The following is an 18135-nucleotide window of genomic DNA, read 5'->3' as shown; positions in this document are numbered from 1 at the left end:
TAGAAATCTAAAAATTGCAATCTCCTAGCTATCAGGTTGATATCCTGATTTTTTTTCAAAACAAATACCTTTGTATAAGTCTCTATATTAATACCATTTAATCAAACAACACTGCCTATATTCATATTATCAAGTATTAAAATTGCAAACACACACCACACGCATCACCTGTTCATTTAATTTATGTGTATTTATGTAGGTACATCCGTTCACTAAACGCTCTCCTAAATTCATTTTGTGCTTCTCGAAGCCTAGCCAAAAATCACACAATTCAGTTGATGTTTTCAAGTCAACAAGTGAAGGTTCTTGAGTGAAATGAATCGGCATAACCTGAGTACGTACGGCATCGAGAGAACCCGCGAACAGGTGGATACTGTAAGGAAATATTGTTTTCTAAATTACAATACCAGTAATGACAATGATTGTAGGGTGTGCATCTTCCAGGACTTCCCATCGTGGTTCATAAACGTACAGGACCCATTCGAGCTATACCGAGCTCAACCGAGCTACATCTGGTGTCAGGCTTCATTCTTGTTGGGCGCTTTACTTTGCATAGTTCACGCATTCAAACGAGGAGGACGATGGCCGTATCTGTTTCTCGGTGCGCTTTGCCATGGAATGTTTGTCGAGTTAATTACATACAATGTGCCTAGTATTGATAATTTTTGGCACTCTAAAACGCCGATTGATTTCTTCGGTCATAGATTACCGCTGTATATTATCTTTCTATGTAAGTACAGTCAGCTGTGCAGATTATGGATTGGGGTTTTACTTCAGATCGCATATCAGTCCTATTGGGTTTCATATAAAGTAAGAAATTCAACAAAGGTGGCACTGTTATGCGATCACAAGAAGTTTATCTTATCTGAGTGAATGCTAATGATTGTCACCCTTCAAACAGATCCCGTATTTTACTACCAGGCGCACTGGGCCGTATCGAAACTGCACTTGAAATGTCGTTGGTCGGAGCATATAGCAGCAGGCCTACTGGTAGTGCTTATCGATTTACCGTACGACATCGTTAGCGTAAAATTTGTACACTGGACGTGGCACGACACTGATCCGAACATCGCCGATCGGCACTATTGGGTCCCATGGAACTCGTACTATTTCCATGCCACCTTCGCTTTTGCGTTCTCCTACTTCTTTCACAATGTGCGCAAATGGATCGACCGTAGAAAGTTGGACCGCTGGCAGGCCGGATCGGTGAAAGCCGAGTTGGCCGCTGTAGCAGTGGCTGCGCTGCTATCATTTCCTGGCGGGGCATTATTGTTCATTCCGCTGTATCATCCGTTCCACGATTTTTACAACGTACCAGGAGAGGTGACAGCCGTTACACTGCTCTTCGTATTTCTGACAATACTTTGGAAGTTTGATCGGAAAAGTAATCGAAGACTACCGGAGAGGTAAGCATTAATTGTTGCAGACGCATTCGGTTTTTACAAACCTAACCACAGATTTGCGATGGGATTTTCAGTCCCAGTTCCTCCTTCAATCCACATTCTGTTATAGGGTCACGGGAGCATGGCTGAAATTGAAGTTATTCATAAACATTCTGCGCAGGTGACGTGAGATTGCTCAATTAATGTGCAAACCGAATACTTCTTTGATTACCTTCCCCTCGGATATGTTACCTTGCCGCGGTGGGTCGGCTTACGCCATTAGCACTGAGATGGCAACCAAAGACATATCCTGTCGTGGTGGTATCACATGTTGACTATTTTTGTTTGGTACCGCGTTACGTATCTGGCATTGACGCACTAATTTACGGCATTTGCATGTGATCCAACGGACATCGTGTCTTGGAGCCTTGAATGGTAGTGCAGTCAGGCAGAGGCCTTTTCATCAGTGATAATGATGTGAGTTCTCTTCTTTTCGGCAATACTTTTCTGATGCGTTCCCTGTGACGCTGAGTCGTAGCCACGCTTACATTTAGCTAGCTAGGTATTTATTGAAAAACAAAGTATTCAAGATATTCGTAGGGAATCGACTGCTGGATTCACTTCGAAGAGCAATAATAAAAAATACCACACATTATAATGATGGTATATAATCAATCTTATAACGGCTTCATTCTCGACAATTTTTACAAACAGATAGGCAATAGGCGTGATGAAGCTTTAGCTTGCCACCGAAAAGTGAATCCTATACCTGACCTTAATTAGAACTTGATAGATAATCACCGTAATTAATCAACGATAAAGCTACTTGTTAGAACAGTTTAAAGCTATAGGCAACCTTGACAAAAAAAATATAATGAAACAAACTAAGTTCTTTACCAGTTTCCACTTTTACATTATACAACTTACATTGAGTTTGTAGTGTCGACACAGCTTAAAAACATTGACGAAACAATGACTTAGGTAAACAAAGTGATTTGACGAACGCATAACCTACACTCAGAGCAAACAAAGTCAATTAATTTTCATTCTGCATAAATAAAAGTTAAAAATAGAACACTAATTCGCAATATTTTTTTTATATTTTCAATGTGGCCACAAAAAACTAACACATTAAATAACTTATAATTGTACTATATGACTAAGTGGCCTTCAAACCACATCAGATGCTTCTAAGGCAAAAAAGAAGACATTGCATTTTAAACATTGCTTTTAATAACTATAAAAACGTTGTACTGGAAATCTTGAAATTATCATTTTAGCCTTTGAACATTGACTAGTTTGCATTCAATTACATTTTGCATTAGTGTCGAGTCGATTCCAAATCCGAACCTCACTTCACCCCATCCTTATCCTACCCCATGGCGTTTAAGTGGTCTGCACGGACTCTTCTGCCATTACCCTCTCTATTATCGGCTTTGGATTGACTTGCGCTCTCATTGCCTCACCAAACGCTGCAAAATGAAAATGAAAAAAAATGAAACCGAATACTTCTTTGATTAACGTTAAAAAAACATGGAAATTCAGAAGATTTTTACGAAAGATAGATCGCAGTCATTACAGCTTAGAATAAGTAGACATTTCCCGCACGCGGCGGTATATGAGCAAATCCTTTTACCATCTATTTGCCATTGACCAAGAAATAATTAATAACCCTTCCGTTACCAACCCCTCTTTTGAAAATGAAAAAAAAAGTCTTTTTGGCTGTATTTTTTTTTGTCTTTTAACATTTTTTATCGCAACTTTCACCAAAAAAAAACCAAATTAATCCACCTAGCGTTGGTGGTGCCCAAGATGAATACACTACTAGGTGCTCCAGTCTGCCAAGTTTATGGAAGAGAAGAAAGTGGGGATGAAAAATTCATTTTCTGTGCAAAACGACAACGCACCCGCTGGCTCTCCCATACTAAAATCCAAGATGGCTGAATCGTGAATGTGGCAGATTGGAACACCTAGTGCTGTATTCATCTTGGTGGGGCTTTTCTCGCGCATTATATAAATGAGATAACATATAAGAGAGGTCAAATTTGCACTTACACTGATTTTAGATTTTACTTTTTCCTTCAATTGATGTCTATTTGCGGTCAATTGAGTGCATCGCAGCAGTTTCTGTAGAATTTTCTTTCTCCACTCGTAGAATAAGCTCAGATTTCGTCGAGCTGAGTCGATTGGTATATAATACTATGGGTCTCATAGCCTACGGTATGCTACATATCGTAAATCTATACAGAGGTGTTGTGTGAGAGATTTTTTCATTCTCTTTTGAATTCAATCCCTGGTTGTTGTGATTGAAATTTAATTTTAATACCTAATGCATAATAAGAAAACATTTTTATTATAATCCATATTCGTCTAACTTGATCACTAAAAGATTATCTGACATTCTTTCAGCTTGGACGCAATGGGCCGTGCCTTGATGCTTCATTTGGTAATTCACTACTCTGTGTTTTTCGCAATGATTGTCTTCTTGAATCCAGAGAACGTGGTTGCAGCTGGCCTGCATGAACCAATTGGTGATTGCGATGCTAAAACTCCCGTTCACACCGTTCTGAAGATGTTGGAGAAACGAACATATCTTTGCGCGAATGATTACGATGAAAAATACTTTGACTTCCATTGCTTAGAACGGCAGCCCAAACAAGGTGCTTATTGGTATACGATCTGTGGGACACCATTCGAGTAAGTTTTGATTGCTAAGCAATCTGAATTTGACCAAATTATAATTTCTTTCAATTTCACAGAAATCGAGCGGAATATTTTTTGGTGATATCGCTGATCAGTTTCGTCGCGGCAATGGTTTTCCGTACCATACACTTCGACTATGATATTCGTTTCGATGTGTATGATCTGGTTCGTAAAGACAAAAAAGGACATTCGGCAAAGGAAAACAAAAAAACCAAATGATCACGCTTAACTTACATGTAGCTTAGACCAGTTTTTGAATTAAATGACAATAATTTCCTCTTAGGCGAAAATAAAATAAACAATTACACCCAGCACAACAATTGCACCGGCTACAACACCATACACTAAGTAATTCGTATCTTTGGATTCCTCCACCTGGGTTCGTCTCCGTTCCCTGTACTTTTTTGGTCCGAACTTCTTCTCGTACTCCTCCAGCGCACGCTGATTTTCCGCTTCTTCCTGTTCGCGCTGAAGTTTCTCTTTGTCGGTGCGCTCGCGCAATCTAGTCTGTTTGACCATTTCGCAGTGCTCGTCACACTCCAACGATTTAGTTTTCATTCGCGCAGCATTGCAGTTTACTTCCATTTTTCGGGTACGACATTCGCAAGTAATTTTCACCTTTTTGTTGCACGATTCTGGATTGGGACATTCGCCGGAGTGACACGTAGAATTGCAGCGATGACCACAGGGAAACTGCAAACGAGAAAGATTATTAATTGATCACATAATGGTAAAAGACGTCCACTTATTTTCATGTTTTCCTTTTTTAGAACACATAGAAAATCAAAATTGACACCAACAACATAAGCAAACATGTCGAGTTCGAAATTTTCTCGACATGTCTGGGCAGCTGCGAGGCAGCTATGTCCCAGTGGGGGATGTAATGCCAATAAGAAGGAGAGAATAGATAACATGTAAGTTATTAAAATTGACTACATTCTCGAAGTGCTCCTTCCACGTGGCTGCCACTATAGACTTAACGAGAGTATATTACGGAGCAAGATGGACATAATCGATAACGGTCAAGCTGTGGAACCACCCACGTTGGATGAAATTAAGACGGCTCTAAATGAGCTGAAAAACAGTTAATATGGCAGACGAAGTGTCAAGCTCGTTTGTGGCATTGGATGAATTAAAGCAGGGTAATGCACTTTCGATTTTGTTGTTCAGTATTGCACTTGAGGGGTCGACTAGAATATCTGGCGTGCAGAAGTACGGCACTATCATCACACGGTTGCATATGCTACTGGGGTTTGCGGACGACATCGTCCTCGTTGGAATCGATCACAGTAGTGGAGGGTTTTGTCCCAATGAAGAGTGAGTCGGCGACAATATGCTTAACCATTAGTTTTACCAAGACAAAGTACATGGTTGCGGCCTTGCGGGTAGCGATAGAGGTATCCGTAGTGGGGACTCCGGCATAAGGCTGAATCACGTAAGGCTTAAAATTCATAAGGTGAACCATGGGTAAATCCATAAGGTAAAAATGTTAGGGGGGCTGGGGGTAATATGGATACTAGAGTGATTCAAATTTTGACTTTTTTGCTCCCCCGATGCTTAAACGATTGCATTTGCCATTTTAATAATCCTCCTAAGTTTTTAACAAATTTGGATGTAATTTGATTGTGCACACGTCATTAGAAGTTTGTATGAAAATTACTGTGAAAATCGACCGTTAGGCGAAATACTGTTCCGTGAGGTACTAAATTTGCTGATATAATGCAAATTAATGTCTAAATTAATGTCCATATGGACATCTTGCCCCACATTCCCCTACGTGTTAAATTAAATTTCTCACGATTCAATGTTCCCTTAATAACTTCTCTTGCAAGCATCATATCGTTTCGCAATAAAGGCGACCTGGTTCCTGGTAAAATTTTCTATGTTGCCGATGTACTTATATGCTTTGATGGTTTGATGGAAAGCATTGGGGAACAGTTTTGCATAAAAGTTACTGTTTTCATAGTAATTTTCATCAAAATTTAGGATGATTATTAAAATGGCAAATGCAATCGTTTAAGCATCGGGGGTCAAAAAAGTCAAAATTTAAATCACTCCAATGGTAAGAGTTTACTACCGGTGAACGTATAATTGTCCCATGTATACACCCAGTGTAGTTTTAGTCGATTAGGACCTTTAGCGTTAATGAAACTATGAGTTAACCTATGAAAAAAAATACAAAAAAAATAAAGAAAATTCAGGTGGTATTTTAAAAGCTGCGAAAGGTCAGGTTAACCGGGAAATTAAAGAATACCAACCGTGTAAAAAAATATTGGGTGTATAGGGAATCCCAGCAAACATGGGACAATTATGCAATCATGGACGATAGCTTGAAGACAATTCAGTGGAAAATAATCATGTTCTGTGACAAGGGAGTAGCCAGAGGGAGGGCAGGGGGTGCCGTCGCCCCCCCTAAATGGTGGAATGATTAAACGGGTAAGAAAAAGAATTCGCTTAGACATGTGCACTTTACAATCCAATCATATTCAGAAATAGGTTTTTGAAATTCAAAAGATTCCCAAAAAACTTTCAAGGGTATCCAGGATCCATACTATCCAGCTTTTTACGTTAGCTATAAATCAACTGTGTTCTCTAATTTTTGACATATGCTGTGTACAGATTTTATGGAGTGATTGAGGTAGCCATGGATCTGTTAAAAACATTGCATATGTCATTTCTTCACTTTATACATGTTTTGAATTTTCAAGCAATCCTATTCCGTATCAATTTTTTCTGTGCTAGTCTTTGGTTTCAAATTACCAAAATTAAAAGAATCCTCTGTTAGACCTTTAATTTCTTAGCCCATCAGTCAAGTACTACCATCGCATCGCCATTGACGGTGTGGGGTCTTCAACATCCTTAGACTGCACATAACTGGAGGACCAAAATTTCACGGTTGTGATGTTATCTGCTGAGCGACGGAATTTCCTTTTGCTGACGTCTATAAACCTCGAGAAATAGGAGCACTTTCATAAAGTCATTCGTATCTTAGTTAACAAGAGTTACAACAGTTACTGTCATTGGCGGCAGATTGAAACTGAGTCGTGGTCAGTCGAAGCATGCAATCTGGTCGTGCGATAGAGAACCCAGCGATCGTCTAGCAGAACATCGAATCGAGGGAATTAGATCTCCCTCACATGTCTTCAGTGATGACCATCGATATCCGTTGACGGCTACGATGATTGGCGATAATAGCACACAACAAGATCAAATGTTTAAAGTATCCAGTGGGGATCAAGCTTATCTCCGAACAGCTATTCTTTGATGACTGAATACATATAATACAGATATTGTACATGTCCATACTCTTATTAAGTGAGCCAACAAAAACGTTGCATCCTAATATTCATAATCATTGAATACTAATTTGTTGTTTTTTCATGTTTAAATAAATCGAAAAACGGGTTGTGCTTTTGATTGTAATTGTTGTTTCGTAGGACGTCCGAAGCTTTTATTTATATGATGTTTCTCTAAACTAGTTTTTTCACCCGTTGTTTGCCTTTTTTCTAATCAGTAGAAAACATTTTCCTCTTGTGTTATTGATATGAACAGAGATGGTACTGTGTGGCTGATTGAAATTAGAACTTCGTTTGGAATTTAAAAACGATTCAAAATAGGGCCTGGGAGCCGTTAAACTAATGAGATATACGATTCTTCGATTATTTTATCTTGTCATTTTCCGGGTGTAGTGTCAATATTTGACTAACAAGGTCAATCTTGTGCATAAAGATTGGACCTAGTTGAGAAACGTGGAACGCTAGATAGCCTGATAATGTAGTTTGACCTTGGTATAGGCAACGATTGGTTCCTAGCCGCCATAACCGAACGTAGGAAATATATTTTTTGCAATTCCTGATCATAATACCTGGTTTACAGTTCGTCTTTGAGTGATAAAACGGCCTACTTTTCCATACCAACAAAATGGGTGCTTTAATGAACATTATGCAACTCAAATGGGTTGCATAATATCCATTATAGCACTCATTTGGGTGCTATAATGAAAATCCAACATCGGAACAGTAGTTACATGACTACATTTTGCTGAATTAGCTTGGGTTAGTGTTCAAATAGTGTATTCTCTGCGTCGCGTAATAAATGAAATAGTTTGATGGACATAACATCAGAATTTTCCAAAGACGAGTTCATCTATCGCTTCAAGGCTTGTAGAGCTATGCGATGCGGCATGATAACATAGAATCTGATTGTTATCTGCAGCAACATTATTTATTGGCAAGAATTATCATGTGAAGTAAATCGGTCTTTACTATTTTGGTACAGATTTATCATAACAAAGCTCATTTTTCGTCATTGCAAAAAATAGCGTGTGCAACTCGTTGCAAAACTCGATTTTTTCAGCACTCGTAGTATTTATCCAACTCGGCGAGCCTCGTTGGATAAACGTACAACTCGTGCTGAAAAAATCATCTTTTTGCAACTAGTTGCACAAACTACTATATGCGAACCGATCCTAGAAAATTCTTTTGGTTCTGAGATTTGGGTTTATATACTAACATTCAGGAAACCAGAAATCTAGGACGAAAGCAAGAATACTAGGGCATTATTATTAAGTGCTTCTAGATAGGTGAATTCTGCATTGTTCGTTTGATTAAGTTTACTTAATTAGTTTTCATCCATTATGTTTTATTGAGGTTTTCCCAATCCATCATACACTTAAAAGAGCTCGTCATTAAGAAGAAAAACTTTGTTATCCTGAAATAGAAGAAAATTTAGCGAATTGATAGGATATGCAACAAACCTTGTTTGGCACCTGCAAATTTTTGACAAGAGCAAATTGTTTTTAACGCATCTATGGCTACCTGAAGGCTACTAGATCAGCGCCATAAAATCTGTACACAGCAAACGTCAAAAATGATACCATAGTTGATCTATTGCCATAATAAAAAGCTGGATATGAAAGTTTAAAACAAGAATTCTCCTAGAAATCCTTCTAGAAGCTCCCCTGGGAACTTCTTAATTCCTCCGGAAAGTTATCCACAAATTCCTCTGAAAATCGTTTGAAAATCCTTCTCCTGTAATTGTAATTTCTCCTTATCTAGAAACCCCCAACTAATTTTTTTTAGGAAATTCATGAGGAAGTTTCTTGAAGATTTCTTTTCTTCCCTTCAAGTTTTATTTCTAGACATTTCTTCGGCTATTCTTCCAGGAAAATCTCCGGCATTTTCTTCAGGAATGCATTCTAGAGTTCCTCCAAGAATACATACGGAATTTCCTCCCAAAATTCCACTAGAAGTTTCTTCAGTAAATTATGATGGTAATCCTGCGATTTCGCTCCATAATTTCATCTGATAATCTATAAAAAAATGTCTTCGGAAATTCTTCTAGAAACTGATTCGGGCATTCCTCCAGGAACTCTTCCTTAAATTCCTCCGGGATAACTTCCAGGAATTTTTCCGGGAATACCTCTATAAATTCAATAGCGAAATCCTCTAGAATTACATTCTGGAATTCTTTCCGCAATTATTTCAGAATATCCTTCAAGAATTCCTCTAGAAATATCTTTAGGAATTTCTCCAGGAATTCGTCCAACTATTTCCCCGGATTTTTTCCGCGAAATTGTCCTAGAATTCTTTGCGGACTTTACTCGGAATTTACTCCAGAATTTCATTCGGAAATTCCAAGAATTTTTCCAGGAATTTATTCAGAACAAACAAAGAACAGCAATTCATCTGGGAATACTTTCATGATTTCGTCTGGGAACTTCTGCATTAATTCCTTCTGGTATTTTTCCGGAAATTCCTTCAAATATTTCTCCAGAAATTCTTTCATGAACTTCTCCAATAATTATTTCAGTACTACCTTGTGAGAATTCATCTGGAAGTGCTTGTGGGAGTTCCTTCGGGAGCTTCCAGAGGAGTTTTTCCAAAAGTTCCTCTAGTAATCCCTCCAGGAACTTCACAAGATATTCTTTGAGGATATTTGGCATGAATTTCAAGGAAAATGGGATTTCGTAAGTTCCTCTAGAAATTCAACTCCGGGTATTCCATCGGCTGTTCCTCAAATTTCTCCGGGAGTTCCACTAGTAGTTCCTCCGGAAATTCATTCAGACTTTCTTTCAGGAATTCATTTAGGCTTTCTTTGGGAATTTATCTACAAATTCCTTCAGAAGTTCCTTGAAAAATTTCTCTGGGAGCTTCTCCGGGAGGTCATTTAACCCTTTAATGCGCAATGTTGTTTTAAAACAACAAACCGAAAATACGTTTAATGTCCATAATTTTAATGGTAGTTCACGCTAAAAATACTTTCGACGATTTCTAAAAAAAATTGCCTTGCGCCTTTAAGGGTTAAGAATTCTTCCAGAAGTTTCTCTTAGCATTCTTACAGAAGTTCATCCACAAGTTCTTACGAGAATTCCTCCAGGATTTCCTCCGGAAAATTTTTCTGTAGTTCTTCAATAAATTCACCTAGAAGTTCTACCAGAAGACTTCTCGGAAAAAATCTTGGAGAATTCATCTTATAGACAACTCTCGTCTAGCTGAAGCCTTTGTAGGGGTATGTAGCAGGACCATCATCATCATCAGAGGACCTCCCGGAGAATTCCTTGAGGAGCTTCTGGAGGAATTTCTGTATAATTCCCGGAGGAAATTCTGGAGAAATTCCCGGCAGAATTTTCAGAGAGCCCCCGTAGGAACTGCCGATAGAACTACCGGAATAATTCTCGGAGGTAATCCTGGAGGAATTCTTGGAGGATCTGCCGGTTGAACTCCTGGAAGAATTCCCGGAGGAACTCCCGGAGGAATTTTCGAAGAAACTTCTGGAGGATGTCCAGTGGAAATCTTGAAGTTTCCACCGGAATTCTTTCAGGATTTCTTTAGGAATTAATCTAGCAATTCCTCCAAAAATCCAATTGTTGATTTTATTTTCGGTATATTTCTGTATAAATTTTCAGTGGAATTCCTGGTGAAATTCTTTGAAATTTTCCCAAGAAATTATTCGAAACTTTCACGGAAAAAAATATGGAATGTACACAGGAAGTTCGAAGATTTTTCGCGAAATTCTCAGGAATGTTTATTGGCAATTCTGCGGAATTTCCACGGAATATTCTTAGGAATTTCAAGGTACAATTTTTCACATTCTTTTTATGAGAAACAGCACGAAAGAATTATCTGAAGGATTCCCTGCAGAACTTATAAAGGAATTCGTGGAGGATTTCTTGGAGTAAATAATGGTGGAATTTTTGGTCAATTCCTGGCGAAACTGATGGTGGAATTCCTGAAGACATTGCCGAAGAAAATTGCTGGAGGCATTCCTGAAGAATCTGGGCGTGAATGCGTCACGTTTATTGGCATTACGTTTTAGTACAAAACGCTGACGCGCAACGCGCTCTTGTGATTCAGCCTTTACTGTTGGTTGTGGATTTGGTTTCAAAGTGTTTGGAGCTTAGAAGGAAAAAGTACCAAGCACTAATATTCATGTGTTTTTTTTAAACTACTATAAAACTACGATTCAGAAGACTTAAAAAAATTGCCCCCCCCCTCCTAATCAAAATCCTGGCTACGCCCATGTTCTGTAATTTTTATAAACATTGAAATCAGGCTGGAGAAATCCCGATTTAAAAGTGTGAGTGTAAAATGGACATAATGTGTGGGTAAAACGGACATGTTAAGGAATTGAGCTTAAAACATTGAATTTAGTTGAACTGTGCGCACAGGCCAAAGGCTGTACGCAAATGTACCTCTTGAAATGAAAATGTTGGATAATAATCGACAAATAAATAAATAAATAAGATAAGACGGGGCAAGATGAGCACCCTAAGGATGATACTTAATACTATTGGGGGGAAAAATAGCAGAGATGCAGTAAGTCCTTCAAATTCGCAAACGAGTTTGTGTCGATGATTGATATTTGTGAGTGATTTTACCAACACTGCCGAGACCTACCATAGTTGTATCGACGCTGTTGTCAGGTATCCAGGTTGGTAAATTGAAAAGTTTCTCGATTTGAATGAGTAACCTTTTTTTTAATTTGACTGATTTTTTAATTAATTGCATATTATTCGGCAACTCTACCGTACGAAAACCATTTTTTGTTAAATATCTTGGCTGTGCATATGCACAGCATATGTTTCGAAATGGACAAATTGATATGAAATTTGCGAAAAAGAATCCACGTGTCTTGGAGGGACTCGAACCCTCAACCTCCTAATCTCTAGATAGGCGTGATAACCCCTACACAACAAGACCACTTAAAGGTCACGTTTGCGGAAAATCCATCAGAATCCGAGTACCGTACGGTCGAGTTGTCGAATAATATGCAATTAATTGTAATCAAGTGTCGGTCTTTCACCGTCATTAGTCGTCTGAGTACACGCGACCGCTTACGTAAAAGGCAATCAAACTCATCAAATGCTTTAGCCAAGCAAGCCTTTGGCACAGCAGAGTGCGATTGAATTCGCATTCTATACCGTCCCGCCCAGACAGTTACTGGGGGCATGGAGTGCGATCGTCTCGTTTAATAAACAATGTGCACTCGCTTGGCTGTGGATATACAATAGTAAAGCAAATGTGGAGATTGGACAAATCAAGCATCCGAAAGATATTCAATTTGCAAAAAAGAGAGCTAACCGCGGTGGAGGTTGGTACTCGGATTCTGATGGCTTTTCCGCAAACGTGACCTTTAAGTGGTCTTGTTGTGTAGGGGTTATCACGCCTATCTAGAGAGTAGGAGGTTGAGGGTTCGAGTCCCTCCAAGACACGTGGATCCTTTTTCGCAAATTTCATATCAATTTGTCCATTTCGAAACATATGCTGTGCATATGCACAGCCAAGATATTTAACAAAAAAATGATTTTTTAAATTTTCAATTGATTCCAAAAAATAGATAATACTGTATTGGTTTAATTTTAACGTAATATGTAACATGGAAATGATAATTTATTTATGTTTAACTAATAGGTAATAATTCATAGTACTTACGTTCTTAATACACTTCTGGTCACAGCTGAGCATTTGTTCTCTGCACTGTTTCAATTCATCTTCGGTCTTGTCGTCACAATAGAATTCGTGGCATTTGTAGAAAATTTGCATCAAACCGCAATGACATGTGGCTTTCGTAGGCGCCTGACAAGGATTGCAGGGCGGTGGATGACAGGGTCTTTTACACGGATGGATGCATCCGTTTGGTCTTGCGATGACACATCCCGCTCTACATGACTGACACTTCGGTTCCTCCTCGGTAGAGGTGAGATCTTTGACTACGTGGCATTGTTTAGGACATGTGTGAACTCCACATTTAAGTGCTCTTCCACATTCTCTACCACAAGATGTTGGTTTAGAATTGTAGCATGGCCAAAGTGACGTTTCGTGACCTCCAATACACGTTACAAGGACTTTGACTTCACATTGTGGGTGTGGCAATTTTTTTATTTCAACCTGAATTGCACAAATAATTAGAAGAAAACGTATTCAAATAAGAAAATTAAATCAACTTACAATCTCCATTGGAGTATCCCACGGCCCGACTGGTTTGAAGTTTTTATCCTTGGTTACAACTTTGACGGCATCGTGACACTTGGCTTCACAAGGATGCTCACAATTGGTTGTTTCGTTTTTCAGTCCACATACTTTCTGGCAAGATGGACAATCTCCTTGATGGCAGTTATGAGGATTAACATGATGACATTTTGATGCAATTCGACATGGTAAACGACATTTGATTGATCCGGCTTTCTTCTCGCGTCCGCATGGAACTTCTAACGTAGTTCCGGTACATCTAAAAAATGATATTGTTTCGATAAATAACTGGTGGTTTTCTATTTCTCAACGCATTACCTGCATTTAATCGTAGCTTTCTGATTACACGGATAACAAGGGCCTTGGTGACACAATGAAGTGCACTTATGCTTTCCACATGGCAGTGTTTTTCCGCACAATTTGTCGCAAGGAGGACATTGTCCGTCACAACATTTCTTATTGCAAGGATGTTTATTACAGCTTCTAATGTTCTTACATTTTGTTTCACAACCTAGCTGTTTGTAACAAGCCACCTCTTTTGTCATGTTTCCACATCGACAGGGCTTTCTGACCAGTTCCATGCATTGCCCACAGTTCCCGAGGTGACACCGCTCGCTACATCTATGATTCCCACAGTCCAGAAACTTTTGACATGTGTCTCCACAAGTGCCAATGTCCTCCGAACAAGCCGCAACGGAGTTAGTTTTGCCGCATGGGCAAGTCCTCGGCAATCCCATTGGACATTCGCCACATTCACCTTCGTGGCATCCCTGCTCACATTGATGCAAACCACAAGGATACATTTTGTCGCACACCTTGCCGCATTGCCAACGAGATTCGAAGCAGTTGACTTCCTTGGTTTTAGCTCCACAGAGACACTTTTGCTTGCTACGACTTTTACAAGGTGGGCATTCATTTGACGAGTGACAAATTTCACCACACTCGTGAATGCCACAATTACGTTTTTGTTTGCACTGTTTTAATGAAGAAAATAACATTAATTAGTATTTAGTAATAAGTATTTCAAATGGGAATTACCGTTTTGAGGCAGGTCCAGGATCTTTGCGAGCAGCGAATTGTTTTCATAGCCGACTGACCACATTTGCACGCTACGGATATGGTTTGTGGGCACGGCGGACACGGACCAGGATGGCACAATAATACGCAGCTGTGGCCACAATTGGGAACAAGCCGCTTTTTACATGTTTCACCACAGGAATGGGGAATCAACCACAGATGGTTTTGCGGATTCTGTTCTTTCCCACAGAAGCAATCATAGTGTCTCGGTATATCGACTGGTTCATACTCTTTACGACACTTGGGACAATCCCAGTGTATCGAAAGTGCAGGCTTCGGAACATATTCCCCCATATTGTTGTAATATCCTTCCTGCTGTTCATGACTTATACGTTTCAACGAAATACTGTCGTTCGCCCATCGCTGAATGCACAATAAATGGAAAAAGGTGAAGCAGCTCTGGCAGGACCATATCGAATCCGCTCGCTTTACTGTCCCAATACAAATCAGGCATACAGCTGAACGAGATTCAAGTAAATTCTGAAGATATTCCTGCGTTCTTCCAATGTCCATCCCTGCACCAGCATAGTTCTTCAACACATTTCCAAGAATATCCTGCGATGGGCCAGCCTCATCTTCCTCATCACTTGATTCATACTGCTGTGTGTACTTTTTGGCTGACTCAACATGCTTCTGATGAGCCTGCTGGAACTTTTCCGCAGACTGCTTCACGAAGGTTGAATCCACTTGAGACGCTTTCTTACTAGCGACAGCTGGGCCCACTCGAGATTGTTTGTTGCTGGATTCATCGCTACCGGCGCTATTCTTATGCCACGGATTTGCCAATTGTGCATTGTTTTTGTTATGATGACGATTGCGGTGAGACATGTTGGGTGACCTGTTCAGTATCGTAAATCTGCAATATATATTTTTATTTCAATAATATTTGATTAGTCCTAAAATAATCGTTTGTTACCTTCGATCGTCTGCAAATATTGAAAAGCTTTCGTGTTCCACGTTTGACGTTTGTAGATCTTCCAAGCCCAAATTCCACTGACGTGGTGCGGTGTGAACAGTTTCCCCACAAATATGAAACATCTGGATTTATGAACCAGTATTCAAGCCACCACGCTATACAGCGGAACGGCGACGGAAACGGCAGATCACGGCGTGTTCAGTAGAACAATATATATAAGTTTTTTTAATACCCATGTCACTTTTTGTTGAAATCAGAAGAGATTTTATTTTAAACTAAAAGCTAGATATTTACTTCCATTTTTGCCTTTATTGTGCACTTAGCATGAATCATTTTTGCGCTCATCTGTTTACCGTATATCAATTGAAATTTGATTTCTATTTGAATGAGGTATTAAGGATTTCTATGAGCATGTTGGATAGTTTTTAGTGATAAATTGAAGTTACACAATCAAAAATACGACAGAAAAAAAAAGTGTAAAAAGTGAATTATGTGTATCTACCAGAGCATGAAATATTCATCTTCATGAAGCAACTTCGGTCCGAATTTTGACAAACATCGCATGAATATTCAAAACATAGAATGACATAGTCAGATGACTACTCTACAAACTCATTCATTCGACTGTCACTGAGTGTGCTTACTATGTGCAGAAAAATACATAATTAGCATTGTTTATGTTGATGTTTACCGTTGAAAGTGCCTCGCGGATGAAAATCGGATTCAGTTCTATGTGATACATCACTTTACTCGTTTGAAACGTGTTCAGATTTCAGATAATTTATCAATTTGTAAAATGTGCATAAATATTCAATGACTAATATTCAACTGATTATTGACAGTCCAGAGCCGACTATGAATGTGTCTGGAAGTGAGCTGACAAGTGAAGAAAGATGGTGTTCACCAAAAAAATTCGATTATTTTACACTCTGGTATCTACATTACTTCTCCTTCTTCGTTTTGGCATTACATTCCCCACTAAGACATTGCCGCCTCACAGTTGAGTGTTCAATCAGCACTTCCACAGTTATTATCTGCGAGGTTTCTAAGCCAAGTTACCATTTTTTTACCATCAAATTTACCACCAAAGTTTCAATTTTGGTATATATTTGGGAAAGAATTGGGTGTATATGTGCATAAGATGACGATGCAGAGCATAATCTCCATCCAAGCCTTTCTTAGCTGTTTGCAGGGGATAACATAAATATATCGAGTTCGGCTTCGTCATGCACTTTGACGCTTGAGCTCCAACAAACTATTAATTTAGACTATAACTTGGTAATTTCGGTACCCCTGAGTTTATATACGATTATTGGAATAAAAAAATCCAGGAATCTTATTTTAAATGGAACGCGATAAATAATAATCGTTGATCTTCCAACTACAAAGATCCGTTTCAGGGAGAAAAAAAAAGTTGTTCGAGACCCCTCGGTAGATTTTTTTCAAATAGTCACGAAATGAAAGCTTAAAGCACCTCGGGAATTTGATCCGCGGATTTTTTCCCCATGTATTTTTGCATATGCGATGTTTTCGGGATTTGGGCACGGAAAATCAAAATCCCGGCCCCATTTAAAATGCACGGGGACCAAAATCCGGCGGAAAATTTTCCCGAGGTGTAAGGTAGCCTTAAGAGCTATATTTTCACGTAGTGAAAGTTTTGGTGATGCTCATTTTTTTGTCATAAAGGTCCCCCATACACACGCCGTGCAGATTTGACAGTTAGCCCATATATTTTCTGTCAAATTTTCCATTTTCGTCGCCGTTCCGCTGAATTGCGTTTGGAGCTGTACTAGGGATCCTATAATGAGAGATATGCAAATACTTTTCCGGACGATTTAGCAACGCGGTTACTTTTGTTAGCAAACGCTTGCAGCACTTGCCGCAGCGCAAAATGTTGAAGCTTGTATATGACTTTGTATTAGATAACAATTTGGAATGTGTTTGTCTGTCCACTAACAGTGTTTGAATAAGCATTATCACTAAAATAAAAGTGCAATACAAATAGGCGAAACACGATACATAAACTAGATTACTTCTACTCGCGAAAGTAAAACAAATTGTTCATTTGATGAAACTTTTCTTAAAATCTATCTCAATACCTCTCAACCTTGTCTCAATCTGCAACAATAACAATGTTCATTTGGCTCACGTTTTGACAGTTCTCAATGCTCGATTGGCTTACAATGGCCGCTTTCGCATATCTCTCATTATAGGATCCCTAGGCTGTACACTCGAATAGAATCACAGACAACATTTCCGAGCGCTATAAATGGCATCAAATTATTGCAATTTTTTATTACACTATTATGTATTAACATATAATGAAAGATTCCTCCCCTCGGATATGTGATATTGCCGCGATGGGTGGGCTTACGCCATTAGCACTGATATGGCAACCAAAGACATATCATGTCGTGGTGGTATCACATGTTGACTATTTTTGTTCAATGCCGCGTCACAATTTGGCATTTACGACGCACTAATTTTACGGATGTGCTTGTGAACCAACGGAACAGACATCGTGTCTTGGAGCTTGGAATAGTAATGCCACAGACAAACAGACGTAACACTTCTCATTTCAACATCG

At 39.1% G+C, this 18135-nt stretch overlaps 2 protein-coding genes across 3 annotated transcripts; one reads left to right on the top strand and one right to left on the bottom strand.

Annotated features, from left to right (window-relative positions):
* Positions 1–213: 213 nt before the first annotated feature.
* Positions 214–4405, top strand: LOC134211450 (uncharacterized). Of its 2 annotated transcripts, none has more exons than XM_062688315.1 (5): positions 214–375; positions 445–730; positions 902–1406; positions 3792–4079; positions 4142–4405. In XM_062688315.1, exons 1-5 carry the CDS (start codon positions 316–318, stop codon positions 4302–4304), a joined length of 1302 nt encoding a protein of 433 aa, XP_062544299.1. In that variant the 5' UTR covers positions 214–315; the 3' UTR covers positions 4305–4405. The 2 variants fall into 2 exon arrangements, with proteins under 2 accessions (XP_062544299.1, XP_062544300.1); XM_062688316.1 differs by having other exon boundaries at positions 252–375; positions 429–730.
* On the bottom strand, positions 4305–17859 carry LOC134211448 (NF-X1-type zinc finger protein NFXL1). Its single transcript, XM_062688313.1, has 7 exons — positions 17849–17859; positions 15549–15670; positions 14594–15488; positions 13874–14529; positions 13535–13814; positions 13019–13474; positions 4305–4778 (listed from the first exon to the last, which is right to left on the bottom strand). The coding sequence occupies exons 2-7, from the start codon at positions 15668–15670 to the stop codon at positions 4365–4367; spliced, it is 2823 nt and encodes a 940-aa protein (XP_062544297.1). The 5' UTR covers positions 17849–17859; the 3' UTR covers positions 4305–4364.
* Positions 17860–18135: the final 276 nt, after the last annotated feature.

The sequence above is a fragment of the Armigeres subalbatus genome, chromosome 2 (assembly GCF_024139115.2).
Source record: "Armigeres subalbatus isolate Guangzhou_Male chromosome 2, GZ_Asu_2, whole genome shotgun sequence".
Classification (NCBI taxonomy): domain Eukaryota; kingdom Metazoa; phylum Arthropoda; class Insecta; order Diptera; family Culicidae; genus Armigeres; species Armigeres subalbatus.
The sequence above is the reverse complement of the archived record's forward strand: the minus strand, read 5'-3'. Positions and strand labels throughout refer to the sequence as shown.

What these genes read in the sequence shown, in the direction of transcription:
- LOC134211448 (XM_062688313.1), bottom strand. Translation starts at nt 15,670, where the DNA reads ATGTTTCATATTTGTGGGGAAACTGTTCACACCGCACCACGTCAGTGG. An exon ending in CCTGGACCTGCCTCAAAACG is followed by an intron (nt 14,530 to 14,593) that starts GTAATTCCCATT and finishes TCATTAAAACAG; the next exon opens with TGCAAACAAAAACGTAATTG. An exon ending in GGGATACTCCAATGGAGATT is followed by an intron (nt 13,475 to 13,534) that starts GTAAGTTGATTT and finishes TGTGCAATTCAG; the next exon opens with GTTGAAATAAAAAAATTGCC.
- LOC134211450 (XM_062688315.1), top strand. Translation starts at nt 316, where the DNA reads ATGAATCGGCATAACCTGAGTACGTACGGCATCGAGAGAACCCGCGAA. An exon ending in CCCGCGAACAGGTGGATACT is followed by an intron (nt 376 to 444) that starts GTAAGGAAATAT and finishes TGCATCTTCCAG; the next exon opens with GACTTCCCATCGTGGTTCAT. An exon ending in GCTGTATATTATCTTTCTAT is followed by an intron (nt 731 to 901) that starts GTAAGTACAGTC and finishes CCCTTCAAACAG; the next exon opens with ATCCCGTATTTTACTACCAG.